Below are 19,922 nucleotides of genomic sequence, written 5' to 3'. Positions count from 1 at the left end.
GGCATTAAAAAAAGAAGTATAGCAGTTATATTTAAAGTAATGACTATTCACTCTAGAAGACGATTATCTAAAAGCAGGATGTCAGCTGCCACTGCTTCCTTTTCTATCTTGTGCTTTCCTTTGGGAAAGTTAATCTGCATTTTACCAAAATTCCTGTTTGTCTGAAGGATAAGCAAGATTCTTCAATTATATCTGCTCGATCAAATAATTACCAGGAAATATTATTTTACATCTGGTCAAATAAAATCTACATATATCTCAAACTTACCTTCAGGTGAAGAGCCTGTCTTTTGGGAAAAGACAGCATTTACTTTGCTCTTCTTACTGATATCGCTGTTTACAGACAAGCTGGACTGAATTTTTCTATGCATTTTTTGAGAAACAGGTGCTGAAAGTTTGCGATTATCTGCGGATCCATGTCTGGCCCCATGGTGAATTCCATTTCCATTGCTCAGACCTGTGTGGCCGTTCTTTATCTTGCCTATTTCCTCATCACTCGGCACCTGTGCTGAAGTCTGAAGCTGAGGCAAGCGCTGAGGTTGGGCTAAATCAAAAACAGGAAAAAGTCAGCCAGTTAAAGAAAAAGAAATTAATATTTTAAAATAATGAAAATACATTCAGTAACAGAGATTTGGGGTTTTACCCATAATACTAACACTGAAGAGGCAACAAAGAAAAGAAAGAAAAATAGTAACAGACATAGAGAAAGTATAATTTACTAAAATGGGAACAGGGTCATCAAAAGTGGGTTTGTATAAGGATATAAAAAGTAGACCATAGAAATACTGTTTTGGGCGGTTTTAAAGAAAATTTAAGTTAGAAATCTGAAAAGGTAATTTAAGACTCATTCAGAGAATGTTGATTATTTTCTATATGCTGAGCCCTCTTTGTGCATAGACACAACAGTGTTATCTCAATACTACTACTAAATAACAAACTACTCAATTGTCTTTTCAAATAAAAGGAAAGAAATGATAAGTTCTGGTATTCAAAGCCAGACAATACAAAGAAAAATACAGTGTTTTAAAAAAAAATCCCATTGTGAATCCTGCAGAAGAAAATCTTTTCTATATTTATTCTTTAATTTGATTTTTAAATAAACAAGTTATGAAAAATTAGGAATACAAGATAATTTCTTTAATAAAACATATCTACCAAAATTAAATGTCAGGACTTTAGAAGTGTGTCAAATGCCCACCCTTACGTGACTTATGCAATATTGTGCAGGAGATCATAGTACAAGCAATAAACAAGACAAAGAAATTTAATAGGTCTGACTTCTAGACAGGAATGAACAAAATTTTTGAGATGTGCACAGATTTGGATGTTCTGGGGAACATTCAAATATATAGTATATGTATAATCTAAGTTTAAGACTATAAAAACTGAAAGTCTAAAAATGTAGCAAGATTGATACACAACCATATAAAATCAACAGTGTTCCTGTAAGCAAAGAGTATAACCAATTAACAAATAAACAAGAAAAATAACTCTTCACAATAGCAAAAAAAGAAAGAACAAGCCAACAAACAAACAAAAGGTGCTATACGTATTTTGGAATTAAACTAGAAAAAAATGGGCAGAGGTTTTATGGCAAAAATTACAAAACACTACTGAAAGGCATAGAAAAAACCCAAATAAGTGGAGAGAGTATAAATATGTTAATTATGTTAATTCTCTCCGATTTATTATTTAATGCCATTTCCATAACATTTCCAACAGGCTTGTTTATGGAACTTGACAAGCTGATCCAAAAATGTATGTGGAAGAGTAATCAAGAAAGACCAAGGAAATTTTTAGAAGAAAAAGAGGGTTGTAGGATTTGATGTATGAGATATTTCTATCACAGCACCTAAAGCAGTACAGCATTGGACCAGGCATAGACATACAAGCCAATGAGGCTTATGAAATTATTGAGCCCCATATATGGGACTCATATATTAACATAAGGTAGACATGCACACACCTACATATTTGGGTACAATATAAATAATATGCATAATTATTTTATTATACCAATTAATATAATAATATTAATATAAATATTAATGGTTGTATCAATATAATCTAATATAATTATGTTGATTATGTAAATATTATATAATACATATATAATATTTATATGATACATAAAAATATATAAATAAAATATAATTAATTATATAAATGTTAATATTTATACAATAATATTTGAGTATAGTATACTTAATATAATTAGTACATGTAAATTCCAAATGTATTAAATGCCTATATATAAAAAACAAAACTTTAAAGTGTAAATAGAGGAGACTGTTTTAATAGCATAAGCACAAACAAATATGATATTTTAGACAATGAATCATAAAACAAATGTGAATATTCACCTGTTGTGTTGTGTTGTCCAGCATTCTGGTCACACTCATGGAGTTAGGTAAATTCCTCTACGACATCCCTAGGCTACTCTGGAGCTAGAGGACAAGGATGTGACCTAAGTTCTGCCAGAACAGAAGTATGGCTTGCATTTGGAAGTGATCAATGCAAGCTGTTAGCCACACCAGGGTGGTGGAGACTCTCAACACAGGGAGTGAAGAGGTATTTGTTGATTTTAGCAGTGAGGGACAACTTATGGTGTCCCTCACCTCCTAGCAAAACAGTGACCCAGTGCTACAGCAGTGGGGTTTTCAACAGAAAAGCCCTACTGAATGGATGGACATGATCCTTGTCTGTATAACTCTGGGAGCATCTATGTGCTGCTAATAAATTTATTTTCTATTTAAATTAGCCAAGATATTTGCAGCTAAAAGCCTTGATGCCCCCCAAAAGTTATCTGTTTACATTGATTAAGTATTAAAATCATTATCTTCATTATATACATTTTAAGCAAAGCTATATATCACAGCTTTTCAGCAAAATCACCAGCAACAACAAAAAACATTCATTGTGAAAATTTTACTGTGCTATACTTTCCTGGAATTTCAAAATCTAAAACTTACTGTTTTAATTAGTCTTTTTTTCTGTTCATGATTATAAGCAATTATGAAATGTAAATTACATAAGACTATGAAGAACTGTTCCACTTGGAAAAGTATTACATTTAAGGTTGTAACAGTTATACGTGGGGTTGATAAATGTGCTAAAGAGGACTTATTATCTTTGGTGACTACATAAGACTTGAAGCATTTTTCAGAAAAAAAAAAAGAGAGTTTGCATCTGAGTAAGTCTTTAGTAAGCCATTGTTTACTTCAGTTCTTGTTCATACATCCTATGTATTGTGAAGAAAAACATCTTAACATATCAAAATATTCTACTCATTTATTAGCATATTTTAAGAAAAATGATGGATTTTTTTACTTAAATGTACACTTTCATACCAAGTCTATTAGCATTAATATCTGATTTATAAAAACTAATATAGAACATCCTGTTACAGTTTTTCAGTTCTTTAGTGATAAAGAGGAATAATAGTCTAAAAGTAAACATCTGTTTAGCAGTTATATATGCCATTTTCATAACTAAAATCTACAAAGCATCTGTAAAAGGAGATCTATTTCTTATGGGTGTGCAATGGTTTGATTTAGAGATGAATTTGCTGCTTCTGTAACTTCTTGTATCAACTAGAATGACATTCTAATGACCACTATTGAACATAAAGCTAGTTATGCATACATATTTAAAAAGATGCCAAAAAAGACAGTTAAACCTAATTTGGTTTTTCCTCTGGAAAGCCACTTTTTCCTCTGGAAAGAATAATTCAAGCAATCTGAGAGCTTGATTGAGTTGAAACGTCATTGACCAAAGCTGGGGAGACTCCTTGTCAATCAAAAACATCTTGTCATATTTCATAATTCAAAATAAATTTAGAATTACTATGTAATAAATATTTTTAGTAAATAAAAATAAGAGTGGTAAAAGACACTTGTATCCTGGCTACCAAATTCTAAAACTGACATATTTGACCTTTTTCTGCTATCAAAATTGACTATTTGCAAATTACTAGGTATGGCTGGAGTGATATTCTCATGCATCCTTAATGGTTTATCTACATTTCAATCTTTAAAATGATATCCATTTCTGTTGGCAGATAAATAATAGTACATTATTTTTGTTTCACTGTTACCTAATTATTTTCACTATAGTTTGGATTATGATCAGATAACCAAGTATTATCCCTTTACTCTAGTTTTTTTAACATTAAAATATTTCTTAGTTGAATGATTTTGCCAGATGTGTGTATTATGTAAGTCAAATCAAAACTGGATAAGCCTTAAATACATTAGCTATCTCAACAGAAATTAAATTTAACTTTATTGATAATTTTTTATGGGTATGACTTGAATCTTATGGTAAAATTAGAGTTAAAACCAAGTAGGAAACATGATTTTATTTTCAAATGAAGAACAAAAACACCTGACGGATTAAACCACAACAACTTGGCTTTAAACAGATTTCCTTCTTTATTGTGTCAAAGTTGTGTATGACTTTAAAAAAAAAAGCATGCTAATATGGAAACGACACAATGCTTCTTAAAACACAAGTGATGCCTAGGGACCCTCACTCTCCCTTTAATGATCCACTGCTCTCATTCAGCTGTCTTTCTTTTTTCTAATCTTTACATATGTGACAGCTCTCAAAAGTAGACCATAGACCATCTGGCATTTTTCAGAGGTGTAACTTGTGCAAATTCAGCTCTATTGGGAGCGCACTGCTATCTTTTGCCTGCGTTATAAAGGGACAATAGAATGTAGAACTTATGAGTTGTTTTGAATTATTCATTTTTTTGCCTGTATATTCAAGAAATTTTACAGACTCTGCATTTTGTACTACATAATCACATGTGTTAAAGGTACAAAGAAACTTTTTGACACCTCTTTTCTACAGAAAGCTGGCATTTTGTTTGATATGTGAACATTCAGCATCTGTTATATCATTCTAAACAGGATGGGTGCTTCTATAAAAGACCCCATTTTAAATTTACTCCATAATGCTAGCAAAAAAAAAAGTATTCTTGATATTCAGTAATGAATGCAATACACATCAAAGTTTCAAATACCACTTATAAGAACATTCAGCATCTTCAAACCTGGATAGCATTGGTCACCGGCTTAGCATATGTGTAAAGATTTAAAAAAAAAATCATTGCTGACACAATACAGCATGATTGTAATTTTAATATCCATGATGAATAGTTACAAATGACTTAAGAAATACTGCGCTTTCTAGGTTCAAATGTTTTCAATCAGGAAGGAAACCAATAGAATTAGGTCTAGTGATTTTCAATAAGAATAATAAATATGGGAGTAAATGAGTCAATAGCATGAACTTCTTTTGACAATTTTTTTAAAAAACTGGTGATATTGTAGCTAGTAATAACTATACTTGAAACCACAGCTGCTGGAGTAGCAATATAAAGCAACATTTTGCTATAGCGTATAATCTATTAGCATGTGCAAATTATCTTCAGCCACTGGTCTCTTTACACAAGTCAGATTTAATAAAATTACAAAAGAATTCTCATGCTATTCAGTTTAAATGGTTGTTGTACACATAAAAAATCAAAATTAAATGCTCAGGATGTAAAATTGTCAGTAACAAAACGATCAATGTAGAATATGGAGGGGGAAAATGACTTGGTGTAAATCTAAATGACTTTTCCCAGGGATGGCAACAAAGCTTTTACTGGTGCCCAGGACTTTGCTACTCCATGGTCACAATGGGACAAATACACACACAGATAGTAGAAGATATATATGTGTGTGTATATATATATATATATATATATATATAATATGCATATATATGCAATTATTTGCATATATACAACAGCTTTAAAAGGAAGATGAAAAGTTATTTCAATATGAACTAACATGATAAAAACTATCTTACATTTTTATTGCTATGTAATGTGAATTTAGGCTACAATCAACTAAAATAAACATGCTAATACTCAACTCTTTTCATCAACTTGATCCAAATCTTCCTCAATATGGAGACCCTACAAGGACCCTATATCCCAATACTAACATAGTCTAGAAGCTTCTGGCACTTTCTGTATCTGTTTCTTTAGTTCCCTGGCAAGGGCTTTCTAATCTTTTTTTATTTGCCTCTTGAGGTTCTGGACTCTTTTATGACATCATATTTTCCATCTTTATTTTATTTGATGTATATATTTAACATACTGAAATACATTTTGGAATTCTGACATTTTTTGGAACATTGATCAATTTAAGGATCCCAGTCAAATTCTGTAACTACCTGGCTGGGAACTCACAAAGGAGGCAATTGTTTTATGATTATATCACATCTTACAGAATTTTTAACATTAGTTCGGTTTTAACGATTGCAAAATAAATCTCCAGATGACAACAGGAAGTACAACTACCCCCATCCCCAAAGAACGGATAAAACTTTAGAAGTTGTTTAGAGAGGCAATAATTTTTCTGCATTTCATTAAGAACATTTAGAGAGTACTTAGATTTAAATAATGCCTGGAGTAAGAGATTCTTCTCCAAACTAATTTTCCCAATTGTCCTGAGTACGTGGCTAGTCCCATTTCTCAGCTTTCCCTTGCAGTTAGGTTCAGGTATGTATCTACATTCTCTCTAAAGGAATGAGAGCAGGAATTATTTCTGCCACTTTTAGGATTGGGCCTTAAAACCCGGGTGTGCCCTCTCTATACTTTCTTTTTTGCAGTTGGCAGCAAACCAGTTTTGACCACAGCTGAGTGAAATATCTTAAGAGATGTTCCAGAGACCAAACAAAAGGAATCTGTATGGCAGCAGGGAGGGGAGCCTCTCACTGACCTGGAATGCTCATTTCCTACTGTTCCATAGGGAATTAACTTTTATCCTATTTAAACTACAGAATTAATGCTGAGACTCTATAAAACATTAATAGCTTCTATCAAGGCCTATTAACAACTATGTACTGTGAATATATACATATATACACATATATTCATATATATATATATACACACATGATACATAAACTGCCTTTAGCCCAAATGACTTAAAATATGCCAAATTTCACAAGAAGGAAATGTTTAAATGATGACCGGCTAAAAATATAAACAATCTATTAATAACATATAAACAATCTCTTAATAGTAGTAGAAAGAATGCTACTAAATCCACAGCTACAGTGGACCTTAGAAAGTAGACAATCTCAGCCAGGTGCAGAGCCTAGCGCTTTGAGAGGCTGAGGTCGGAGGATCACTTGAGCCCAGGAGTTCGAGACCAGTCAGAGCAACATAGTGAAACTCTGTTTCTACAAAAAATAAAAAATTAACTAGGTGTGATGGCACATGCCTGTATCCCAGCTACACGGGAGGCTACAGTGGGAGGATGGCTTGAGCCCAGGAGGGCAAGGTTATAGTGAACCATGATCAGGCCACCGCACTCCAGCCTGAGTGACAGACGGAGATCCTGTCTCAAGAAAGAAAGAAAAAAAAAAGGAGAGAAAAAGAAAAAGAAAGTTGACAATCTTTACAATGCAAGGTCTAATTATTAATGAGGTATAATAATGATATCATGTAGTTTTGCAGAAAAAGTATCCATCTCACCTTACTTTGCCATTTGAAGACCATTATGTAAAATTTCCTCAAATTTCCATCCTAATCATGACTAGGAGGATATCAGATAGGGTGACCCAACAATCCCAGTTTACTCAGGTCTAAGGGGGTGGTGGAGTGGGGTGGGGCTTCCTGGGATGAAGAATTTTTAGTTTTAAACCAGGTCTGTCCCCGGCAATCTGGGATGAGTTGATCACCTTTGTATCAGGAGTAATGTATGTGTAACTGCTAACAGCTTTCCTCAAACAAGATATTGGCAAAAATAAATAGTGGTAAGCCTGTAGATTTTGAACAAGACAAACCGGGGTTTGAATGCTAGAGTCAGTATTTCCCATTTCTGTGGTCTTACAAAAGTTACTTCACCCCTTACCCTAAACATTCCCTCCCTCCCCCACATTAGGACTTCACATGCAAATGAGAGAAATGACAGATCCTCCTATGTACGGGGAGGCCTAGCTTCCCAGCCTCTAACCCTTGTTTTTCCATTTCTTTATCCTCCTCTACATAATTTTTCCCCATTTATTCCTGAATTACTATTTGTCTTTTGTTTTTTTATTCTGTGTTATTAGCTTTTTTTTTCTGTAGATCAGCCCAAAACCTTTTTGCAAATAAACATTTTTCAAGTTAATATACAAACATTTTCTTTCACTTTTCAGAAAAACTATGATGTGATAGAAAAGTAAATCCAAATATAAGAGTTTTAAAGAGAATAATCAGCATTTTCTTTTAAGATCTGCATGTATTACTAAAACATCCCCAGATAGTAAACCAATGAAGAAAAAAAAATCCACTATATTTTATCCAAGTATAGCTTTTCTCTAATGCTTATTATCCAGAGAAATTAACAAGAAATTATGATGTACAAAAGCTAGCCTGATGTAAAGCCAAATTTGTCATTCATTTGAGGATAAAAGCACAAAAGCAAGCAATACAAGCTACAAAGCATGCAAGAAGCCCTCCCATTAAGAAGCATGCAGCACTCTCAGGTTTCAACTCAATGAATATATTGACAAACTTAGATAGATGCAGAACGCTTTTCCGATAGAGGTCCCAGACCCAGCCCTGCTTTTGGATCCCTTTACTCCCCTCTGTGTGATTCAGGCTCTCTGATAAAACAAGGATATATATCAAAAAGTTTGAAACCAAGAATTCTGACCTAATATAAACACCTGTATCAGAAGTAGATTGTTGAAATGTGAAGTTAGCTAAGTAAAGGCAAGAATGGGAACAATGAGATCACTCCATCCTAACCTGAAAAATCAGCAGTTAATATTAGAGAGCAGCTCATCAGTTCTTGAAATGTGTATACTAAGACTGGATCTTCATGGTACTCTGCAGAAAACTGTCCATGTATTTGTATGTTAGACTTTTTATGGCCTTCAGAAGTTCCTACAACAAAACAATACACTTCATTCTAACTAGCTGAAGTAAAAGCCAACTAGAAAAAGTAGACAGCTTTATTAAAAGCTGTTTTTTACCTACAGGTGATACAGCCATAGCCAGCAATGTGCAAATAAATTTGTTATTGTGTAAACTCAAAAAGGTCCTCTCCTCTGTAGAGACACATTTCAAAAAGTCATGCTTGCTGTGGTTCAAGCGCTGGTGAGTAGAGGAAGAACTGAAGTTCAGCCCCCACTTGCCTTTATGCAATTCACACATGTACAAACTAAGGAACAGCCTTCGTGGCCAGGGATCTGGGACCACTAAAGTCATGATAATCATATACATGCTAGCTGAATTTCAGCAGCCAAGTTACTTGTTTGAATTTAGTACGCTGACTAAAGTGCTGGAAATATTAGGGAGGAGATTGAACTATTGAAGACTGAAACTCCAGGCTCATCCAAGTGCCTTCCCCAATCACTGCCTTTAAGTCATTCAGATCATTCATTCACAAGGAGTAAATCCTGGGGAAGGCGCAGCAACCCAGGTCAAGCCTCACCACTTGCAGAAGTACAGCTAGTGACAGGAAGCTATTAAATTGATACAAAAGGCGATATGGATAGCCCAGAGCCCAAAAACGAAAGTGGTAAAGCAAGGGACCAGAGTCAAAGATCATTATTTGACACAAATTTGGAGCCAGTGACCAGAAAATGAAATCCTCTACTGCCACCTACAAAAAAATAAGATAGATAAGCAATCAACAAAAATAATAAAGAAACTGTATTGCTAGAAACATCCCCAGCCTAGCAAATAAATGCTTATGACTGTTCCACCCTAAGGGAATCTGAATCCAAGTCCTTGTTGCCAACAAAGAAAGAACTGCTAAGGCCCCTGCAAGGGAATCCTCCCTGAACCCCTTCTCAGAGATGGCTATGAAGGTCCCCAAACAAGGGGAATCTTCTTAACAGATAATCCTTCAGTAACAAATCCACTGGGACAGAACCCAGACCAAGGTCAGGGAAGAAACTCAACAACAAGATGCTTATGATAGTCCCTGGCCATATTATCTTCTGTACCAGCCCTAACCAGGGAGAAATGGTGCATTCCCTAGACCAGCACTGTACTTCAGAGTTTACACTGTGGCTATCCTACGTTCTGCCTATCCAGAGGTGTTTTAAGCCATATGTTGCAGGATCATGAAGGGCTACTTCCAAATTTGTTTTAGGACAGATTTCTGAATTACTTCAGAAGAGGAACAAACATCACCTAGAGGTCTGTGGAATAACATGACACTAGCTCTAGATGCTTCATCTGGATGTTACTTTGATTTGTTTCTCATTAGGGAGAGAAGTACATATACGTTTGTGTGAGGGATCATTGGATCTCATTAAGTAGAAACATTGCGACATTATCTGCATGTTTATACACACATAAGTGTGTGCTGATCAGCCAAAAACAAGACCATAGTAGATAACTGCTCTTGGTCTATCCAATTCACCCCTTTCTTCTGGTAGCAGTATAGATACTGCGTCTGGGACCTCAATTTACTGACATGAACCCTTCACAAAAATAAAGTATTTTTAATAGAATACATTTTGTACACAGAGTTTGACAATACTGGGCATTTGCTGACTTGCCTTGATTATATAGAGTTCCTTCAGTACAAGATCGTATATTCTTAGAATTCCGTCAACCGTATCAGACACATATATGCTGACAAAGAGCCTTGTACAATGTTCAGCACCCAGTGGACACCAAGTGAAAATTAACTGATGATGATGAATTATACTAGCTTTTAAGCTGTCACTTGATCCCAGCATATAACAACCTTCCTGAATAAATCAAGCAACAGTTTGGTATTCAATACCATTATAAACTTCATTCTTCACCTTCACGAGTCTAGGGAATTACTGTAAAAGCATAATATGAGGATGGCGGAAGTGTAGCAAGGATTCAAGAAATTCACTCTGTTGTAACTAGGGAATTAAAGATTCAGTTACAGATATCATACTATGTGTAGAGAAATGCATCTAAAATACTAGTTAAGTAACCTTTTTGAAAACAGCGTCAGAAAAGTCAAAGTCAAATTTCGTAACTGAAAGTTTTTTCCTCCTTGTAATAAAAGCAAACCCAACTTAATATACAAGTGAAACTGGTATCTCCTTGAGATTAGGGCAGTGGGAATGCAAATGAAGTTCCAGTTATGAGATACGGAATTACGTAGACGAACATACAGATTGCTAACTGAACATTTACAAAATTAAATTTATTTCTGGTAGTTTACACAAGGTAAATCAGAAGAAAATCAATTCTATTATTATACGTTTCCAAAACTTTAATAGTAGTGCTCATAGCCCTCAAAGTTCTTTGGTGAGTAGTTGTTACTAGGAGGGCTTCCATAAATTCCCTTAAAATACATTGAGAAAAGGAAATCTTTGTGCTTTAATTCTAATAACAGTTCCCATTATAGATGACCCTCTGTCTGACATAATTTGATAATTTAGGACTGCAAGCAAAATTCTAAGAATTGACTTAGGAAAAAACTGGAATGGTGCTAATTATCTTGTCCAACCCATATAGAAAATCCTGGTGAGTTTCTTCCATAAAGAAGTAATGAACAAGCTGCTTATCCCACATAATCGAACAACAATATTCAGATAAATCGTGCAACAAAAGTTTCCAAACTTGCAGAAGTAGATTCACATATATTAATTTTTAATTCTTTTTTATATGTGAAAGACAGCTTAAACACAATGGAAATTTCTAGCACATAAATGAATAAGTAAAAATGACACTATTTTCTCATTCTCATTTGCTTTCTCCTGAGATTAAAATCTTGCCCATGTTTTAATTTTTTGGAGCATGATTTGGGGGGTATTAATTTTAGATTTTGTCTTCATCAAAGTAGCAAGATAATTTTAAACTCCTTGGGAATAAAATGTTACTTAACATATAAGCATCTGCAAATGGCACAGAGAGACAAACTCATTAACCACATTTCAAGATTAACACGATTGAGGCTGGGCACAGTGGCTCATGCCTGTAATCCCAGCACATTGCGAGGCTGAGGCAGGAGGACCCCTTGAGCCCACAAGTTTTTCACCAGCCTGGGCAACATAGCGAGACCCTGTCTTTTAAAAAAACTGGGTGTGGTGGCATGTGCCTGTGGTATCAGCTACTTGAGAGGCTAAGCTGTTAGAATCACTTGAGACTGGGAAGTCTAGGCTACAGTAAGCTGAGATTGTACCACTCCAGCCTGGGCAACAAAGAGAGACTCCATCAAAATAAAAAAAAAAGAAAAGAAAGAAAAAAAGAAATAAAAGATTAACATGATTGAGACCATTTAAACAGATGTTTTTCCTCTAATTGTGCCATTAAAACCCACTAAATCTCTCAAGGTAACATTGGCTGCAAACCGACTTAAATACATTATCATAAAATATTTTTTATATACTATGGTGCCAGGCACCATTCTTGGAATAAGGGATATTACAAAGAATAAATGTATAAAGACCTGGCCCTCATATAACTTGCAAATATTTATCATCTCATATAACAGAAAATCCGAAAATAGCGCAGCTCTACTATTATTGATTTCACAGCTTTATATCATGAAAGACAAAGGTTCCATATGTTTACAGTCATCTCCAGCATGTCAACTTTCTCATCTGACTGTTGCCCTCATAATTATGAGTCTATGATGCAGCTTCAGGCATTTCATCAAAGAATGACATCAAGCCTTGAAAAAAGGGGGCATTCTCCCTTAATGTCTTTTTCTAAAAATATTTAAAAACCCTTTTCCAGAAACCCTCCAGGAGATGTCCTCTCACATCTCATTGGCCAGCACTGAGTCACAGGCTGACCCCCAAACCAATCACTTGCAAGGGGAACAGGATGACCATGACTGGCTGAAACTAATCAGAATCTTTTCACCTGACTTTTGTGCATCTGAACAAAATCTGTAATCCCTTAAGAAAGATGCAAATGTTCAGAGAGCAACAAGCAATTTCAACTGCATCGACACTTTTTTAAAAATTTAAACAAAGAAAAGTATTGGGAATAATATATAACACCCAGAAATTTACCAGAATTTTTAAAATTTGAACTTTTTACATATTTGCTCTAAGTAGATATATTTTTTAAAAAAAAAGATCCAATACACCTTCATCCCTTAACATCACTAAGAAGCTAAACTCTGTCCATTAACAATCTCCTAGAATAGTCTGTCCTCCATATTGTCCTATCGCTACTAACCATGCTTCTCAGATACAACTTCTACATACGCTCTACGGGCCTAACCCTACCCTGCGGCATCAAAATCTTCCAGAGAGTGGAACCCAGAAACAATATTTGAAAAAAGCTTTCAGGTAATCCTGATATACAGCCAGATTTTAAACTATTGCTCCAGTATAAACTGTTATTCTGTAAATATTATTTTGTTCTTTTATTATAGTGTTTAGTGACACAAACAACCTGTTCTTTTTGATATATTGTTGGTGGGAGCTGTAGTCATGTGACTGTGGGTTGTAAAATTCCAAGATGACGCCTTCCACTAGTACTCATCAGCCCGAAGTGCAGGTTGGTGCTTCAAAAATGTTATCTTGGTGATTTTGTCTTGAAGATAGAAAAAATAACCATATTAAAATGATATCTCCCAGTTTGGTGGTGTTTTTTCCTTTTTTTTTTTTTTGTTTCCTGACTAGGACATCAGAGTGAGCACAATGAACACAGACTTTCCCAGTCATAAATCAGAAGTAACAACAGGCTCACAATTTCAGCACAGCCAAGCCCAGTGGCACTCACAAATCATTCTTTACCTTTGGGAATTTACTTTGATAATGTAAAACACTAACTATTATCTTTGACATTATGAAGAAATAATTTTGCTACAAAAAATAAATAATATACCCTACCAAAACTAAATTTATTTTCTAAATTTGCTCAAAAGATTGCTTTCATTAATAAAATTCTGAAATTTAATCAATGCTTATCTTCAATGACAATGATATCTGGCAAACATGTGAAACACTAAAGTAACTTTAAAGAAATCTAGAGAAGTGAGTTTTAAACATTCTCTCTAGAAACAGCATCCTTTTGGCATACTGTACATATATGGAAAATTATAACCTGAAGCAACACTATATGGCGGTGTGTTATTCTATTTTGCAAGTGATACATTTTAACCAAAGTACTCTTCTGGGGAAAACAGAAGCAAAACTAAGAAATAGTGTCAGAATACAAGGATAAAACGTAAGAAAAAATGAAATAACAAAGTAGGGAAAGATACAACCAAATGAGAGATAAAGAAAATATTGCTTATTCTCATACAATAAACTTTTATTGAGCACCTAATAATATCCAGAAGACTCTGTGCTAGTTAATAGAGGTCAGAGAGGGAATACATCTCGAAAACTCTCCCAGATTACAAAACTGGCCCATCCCTGCTCATCCCCCACCACCTGTCACTAACTGAATCAGTAACCTTTGCTGTGTGCCTTGCACACAAGTATCTCTCAAATGTCAACTGTGTTCCATAATCCATCCTTTCCCCTCCGTCTTCCTGGTCAACATCAGTTTAAGTCCTCAACATCTCTTATCTAGGTTATCTTGGTCTCCTAACCTGAACTCTGGGAGTCCAGATTTTCTCTTCCGGCCCATCTTCCATTTCACTACCAAAAATACATTTCTAAAAAATAAAACCAAAAACAAAATTTGTTTACATTAATGTCCTAGATGAAAGCTCCAGTATTTACCCATCTCCAGGATAAAATCACAACTCAGTAGCCTCTTCCAAACCCTTCACAGTATTGCTCCAAACCCCTATGCCATTGTTTTCTCTTATTTTCCCACACTCTAGCTACACTGAATTTCTCCTGATTCCCAAACTTACCACAATCTTTTCATGCCTCTAGGCCTTGTACCTACTACTCCTCTCCTTGGAATGCCCTTCACTACCTCTTACTCTTACATCAACACCTAGGTGAAATGTCATCTACTATTGGCCTTTGCTAAATTGTTCCCCTGGGAACCTTGTGGCTCTCTCCTCTGCCTCTAGAGCAAAATTTGTTTAAAGATCTGTCCTCTCCACCAAACTGTATGCTTTTCCATAACAAGAAACATTCCACTCCTTCATTCATATAGTCACTCAACATTTATTAAATGACACATGGAAGCCCACATACATACAGTGCTATTCTTCTGATCCAGCACTGAGAACAGTGACCACATAGAAAAATGACATCAAGGGGCCGGGCATGGTGGCTAACGCCTGTAATCCCAGCACTTTGGGAGGCCAAGGCAGGCTGATCATGAGGTCACAAGTTCGAGACCAGCCTGGCCAATACGGGGAAACCCTGTTTCTACTAAAAATACAAAAACTAGCTGGGTGTGGTGGCGGGTGCCTGTAATCCCAACTACTCAGGAGGCTGAGGCACGAGAATCGCTTGAACCCAGGAGGCGGAGGTTGCAGTGAGCCAAGATCGTGCCGTGGCACTCCAGCCTGGGCGACAGAGTGATGTTCTGTAGGAAGGGAAGGGAAGGGAAGGGAAGGGAAGCGAAGGGAAGGGAAGGGAAGGGGAGGGGAGGGGAGGGCATCAAGGAAGAATAGAAAGAAACAATAATGTTCTTCTGCAGCTCCCCATTTCAATTGTTTAAATAAAATCTTAATAAGTACATATTGCTTACCTAGAAAAGCAAATTAAGAAAAATAATGCAATTGCCTTTCCCTGTACTTCCCAGATATAACGCTTCTTCTACTTAACCCTGATGATTTTTAAAACCTGTAGCAAGTGTCTGCCTCTTTCAAACCCCTATAAACCATCCCATGCACATAATTCATAAGGCCAATTATTATTTCTAATTCAAATTAGTTGGAAAAATGACAATGTCAAATGTATTCATCACCATAGACCTCACATTAATTTCATCAATAGTTAGAAAAATATAATTCTGTATTCCAACAGTAGACAAAAACCATGAATAATACATGGAGCTAATAAAAAAATAGAACAATAAAAAGATTTCAGCACTTGAAGAAAAACAGGAAGTTGAAATACACATTATATATAAAATTATGTTTTATTTATATTATGCATTCTTTTACTGGACATTTACCTAGAAAGTACCAGACACAGTGCTAAGACGAGTTAAATGAAGGTAAACAAAAATACACTAAACATCTAAGTAAACAAAGCCCAGCAGAGTGGCTCACACCTGTAATCCCAGCACTTTGGAAGGCCAAGGCGGGAGGATCAGTTGAGGCCATGAATTCGAGACCAGCTTGGGCAACATAACAAGATCCCATCTCTACAAAAACAATAAAATTATCCAGGCATGTGGCACGTGCCTGTACTCTTAGCTACTTAGGAGTACCAGCCGAGGCTGGTAGATGGCTGGAACCCAGGCGGTTGAGGCTGCAGTGAGCTATGATTGTGCCACTGCACTCCAGCCTGGGTGACAGGCTGACACATCTTGCCTCAAAAACAAACAAACAAATAATAGATGCACAATTTTAAATTATGGCAACTAGTATAAAAGTACTACTGGCAGAGAGAATATCAAGGGAAATTTTTTAGTTTGGATAGCAAGGAATGGCTTTTCAACAAAGATCTGAAGGGGAAGGGCCCTCACAAAGACAAGGAGCAACAGAATCTCAGACCAGACTAACAACACCTGCAAAGCCCTGAAGCCGAACAAGGCTCAGCGCATTTGCTGACCTGATGGAAAGCCAGTGTGGCTAGATAATACACACACTGTCCTCTGGATGTATATTTATTACCTAATTCAAATTATAAACATTAACAAATATATTAGAAAAATCACAGAATGTACTTCCATAAACCATTCCCAGCAATAGTCTTCCAAATATTGTGCTTATTTACCATATACGCCATTACCATTATAAATTATTCATTTATAAGACCACTCTCTGTATAACTGACCAGAAATTGGCTTAAATATTTACTGCAAACTGAGACACTCCCAATAAAAGGTTCTTTGAAGTTACATAAAGGGGCCATCGACTGTATATAAATGTAAAATACAACCACTATTTGGAATATTAGAAAACACTTACAGAAATTTTATACTTTAATTACTTTCCAAGAAAGAAACACATATATTCATTTCTCTGAAATATACAAACTTATTTATATTGAAATTGAGTGAAAATTGTTCTTAGGCTAGAAAGAATAGTATGAATGATTTGAAGCTCTTTAATAATGAAATGAATAGTTGTGAGGGAATCATGTTGCCATTCTTATGAATCTGCTCAGATATTAGAAATGACACTATCACTCTGATTTGTATCTAACTTCATATTTTTGTCTAATTTTGCAAATCTGGTTCCTTTACTCGGTTAAAACACATAATTCTCTAGCAGTAGTTCTCAACCTTTTTCCAACTCCACAGAGTTTATCTGAGCACTGCACATCCTCTAGTAATATCCTGTGTGGTTCAAAAAAAACAGACTCCTCCTCCAGAGATTCTTATGTCTCCTGCCTTATGCACTTCACTGGAGAATCGTAATTCTAATACTGGAAACATGGATGGTTAGAATGATGACCAAGGGCAGTTTTTATCATAAAGGCAAACCCTTATGGGAGAACAAAATGGGCAACTTGACAGTGAATTAAATGTCTATATATCTGGGAACTTAAAAACTCCCATTAATTCCAAGTAATTATTTTCTATTAATATAGACTTTCAAATCCCATATCATGGTTTACAAATTGCAAGTGGTTACTACATATTCTCATTGATTATCAAAGATCATTTTCAAAAGTTGCAGCTCCGGTTCTGCCATTATCTGAGTATTCTTGGGCAAACTACTTACTTCTCTGCTTCAATTTGTCCACTGAGAAACACAGAGGTTGAACACACTGATCTCTGATCACCTTCGCTATCTTTAAGTTACAAGAGTATAGATCCCTGATTTATTGTCAACATGTAGAAAAACAATGTGTATATGACATGATATCTAGAAAAAAATCTGGAAAGAATCTATGTAAGAACCCACTTCATTATGCCTTGCAATTCAGAATCTAAGTCATCTAAATAATATTTATCAACATCATTATTAAAATTTTCTTCTTTTTCTAGAGAAACAAGTAAGAGAGGGTGGAAGGTATGATACCTTCAACAGAAACATTCAGTTAGAGTGAAATTAACCTGCAGGAGTGACATGGTTTGGATTTGTGTCCCTGCCCAAATCTCATGTCAAATTGTAGTCTCCAGTGTTGTAGGAGGGGGTCTAATGGGAGGTGATAGGATCATGGGGGCAAATTTCTCCCTTGCTATTCTCATGATAGTGAGTTCTCATGAGATCTTCTTGTTTAAAAGTGTGTAGCACCTCCTCCTTTGCTCTCTTCCTCATGCTCTGGCCATGTAATATGTGCCTGTTTCCCCTTCACCTTCCACCATGATTGTGAGTTTTCTGAGGCCTCCCCAGCCGTGCTTTCTGTACAGCATGCATACGCATGAGAAAACTATACCTCTTTTCTTTATAAATTACCCAGGTTCAGGTATTTTCTTATAGCAGTGTAAGAATGGACTCATATAAGGAGTATATGAGTAAAGTATATGAGAAAAGTGATTGAGCACTTTTCTGTCTACCTACAGCCAACAATTATTAACTATACTAGTGTCATAATCCCCTCTGCTTTCAGCCTGGTGTCAGGAGCTCAGGGCTGCTACTAGTGACAATGGCAACCAGGAGGAGGTAAGATTAAATCTCTTCCTTTCTTTGCTTTGAGTTAAAGAACTAGGGAATAAAAGAGAATATGAAAACTAACATGTTCTCTAATTCATAATCTCTGGTTCATGGCCATCATTGATCAAGAAAGAGGTTAGGACTGTTCATGTGTTGTGGGGGGAAAGGATTGTGTCTCATCCTTTTGGTAGTCGATTTCACTGAGCACCCGGTGTTTAGTATGACACTCCCATGCTTGCTCTGCTATGCCTAGTGCCCAGAGCGGGCAGGGGTCGTGTGGAGGAAACCTGATATTCTAAATCTTGCACACTCTTCTTCTCAGGTCTAAATTTCATCCCATCTTCCAAGAGCCTTGGGTCCTCCAAATCTTGAGCCTTTTGGGGTAGTACTGTGTTTTGTGTCATACTGACATTTAGGTTCCAGATTTTCAGAACCATAAAATTAGTTATTATTTCTCCATCTACTTGCCGTCTTGAAGAAATGTCTTCACATACTTGATCCACTATTGTTTCCTTGTCTGTGCCTCTCTTTAAATGTGTACCTTTTTAAAATGTATTATTAATTTGCTATCATTTAAGTGGGATTTCAAAAATCATAGAATATACATATTGAATCTGCATGTTGAACAAAATATGTTTTATTTCCTAAGAGGCAAACAAAAAACTCCAGAAAATTTGGCAAAATGTTAACACTTATTAAATCTGAGTGTTTGGGACATTGGTACTTATAATATTCTTGTGCATATTTTTCTGATTGAGATCTTTCATTTAAAAGTGAAAATTAATTTTGAAATAAAAGGGGTCTATTCAGTGCAGTGGCTCATTTCCTCACATGTAGAAATCCCTTTTGATATGTGTTTGCAGGGTTTTTTAAGACTATATTTAAAAAAGGCCATGGTACACCTACTGGACTCTTTCCCACTTACTCTTGGATAATCAGTGAGAGGATCCAGGGGTCAAGCTCTACTTTTCTCCCTGGTTCTCTGCTTAGCATCTCTGGATCAGCCTGAAAATGCAGTAAGGAAGAGGTTCTACGCTTTCCATGGCATAACTCACAATGGCCCTGTACTTCTTCCTTTAACCAAGTGCTGGTTATTCTCATCACTCTGTGTGACTCATATCCATCTAGAGACTTTGAGACTTAACAAAATATTTCCATTTCGATTTTCATATTTGACCCTTCACCAACCCCGTGAGGTAGTGAGGAAAGGGATTTTCTCCAAGTACATTTCAAAGATGCAAAAGTTAAAGCTAAAAGACAAAGTGACTCCCCCAGTGTCCCACA

The 19,922-nt window shown here is 35.6% G+C and overlaps 1 protein-coding gene across 3 annotated transcripts in view; it reads right to left on the bottom strand.

The window, feature by feature from the left end:
* The window catches only part of MDFIC (MyoD family inhibitor domain containing), a 203,454-nt gene that overhangs the window by 145,679 nt on the left and 37,853 nt on the right, over nt 1-19,922 (bottom strand). For all 3 annotated transcript variants that reach the window (XM_063708736.1, XM_063708735.1, XM_055392507.2), the window contains exon 4: nt 269-544. In XM_063708736.1, the coding sequence (XP_063564806.1) occupies nt 269-544 (276 nt within the window). The remainder of the gene's footprint in view (nt 1-268; nt 545-19,922) is intronic.

The sequence above is a fragment of the Gorilla gorilla genome, chromosome 6 (assembly GCF_029281585.2).
Source record: "Gorilla gorilla gorilla isolate KB3781 chromosome 6, NHGRI_mGorGor1-v2.1_pri, whole genome shotgun sequence".
In the NCBI taxonomy this organism is placed as follows: Eukaryota; Metazoa; Chordata; class Mammalia; order Primates; family Hominidae; genus Gorilla; species Gorilla gorilla.
This window is presented reverse-complemented; position numbering and strand designations above follow the sequence as displayed.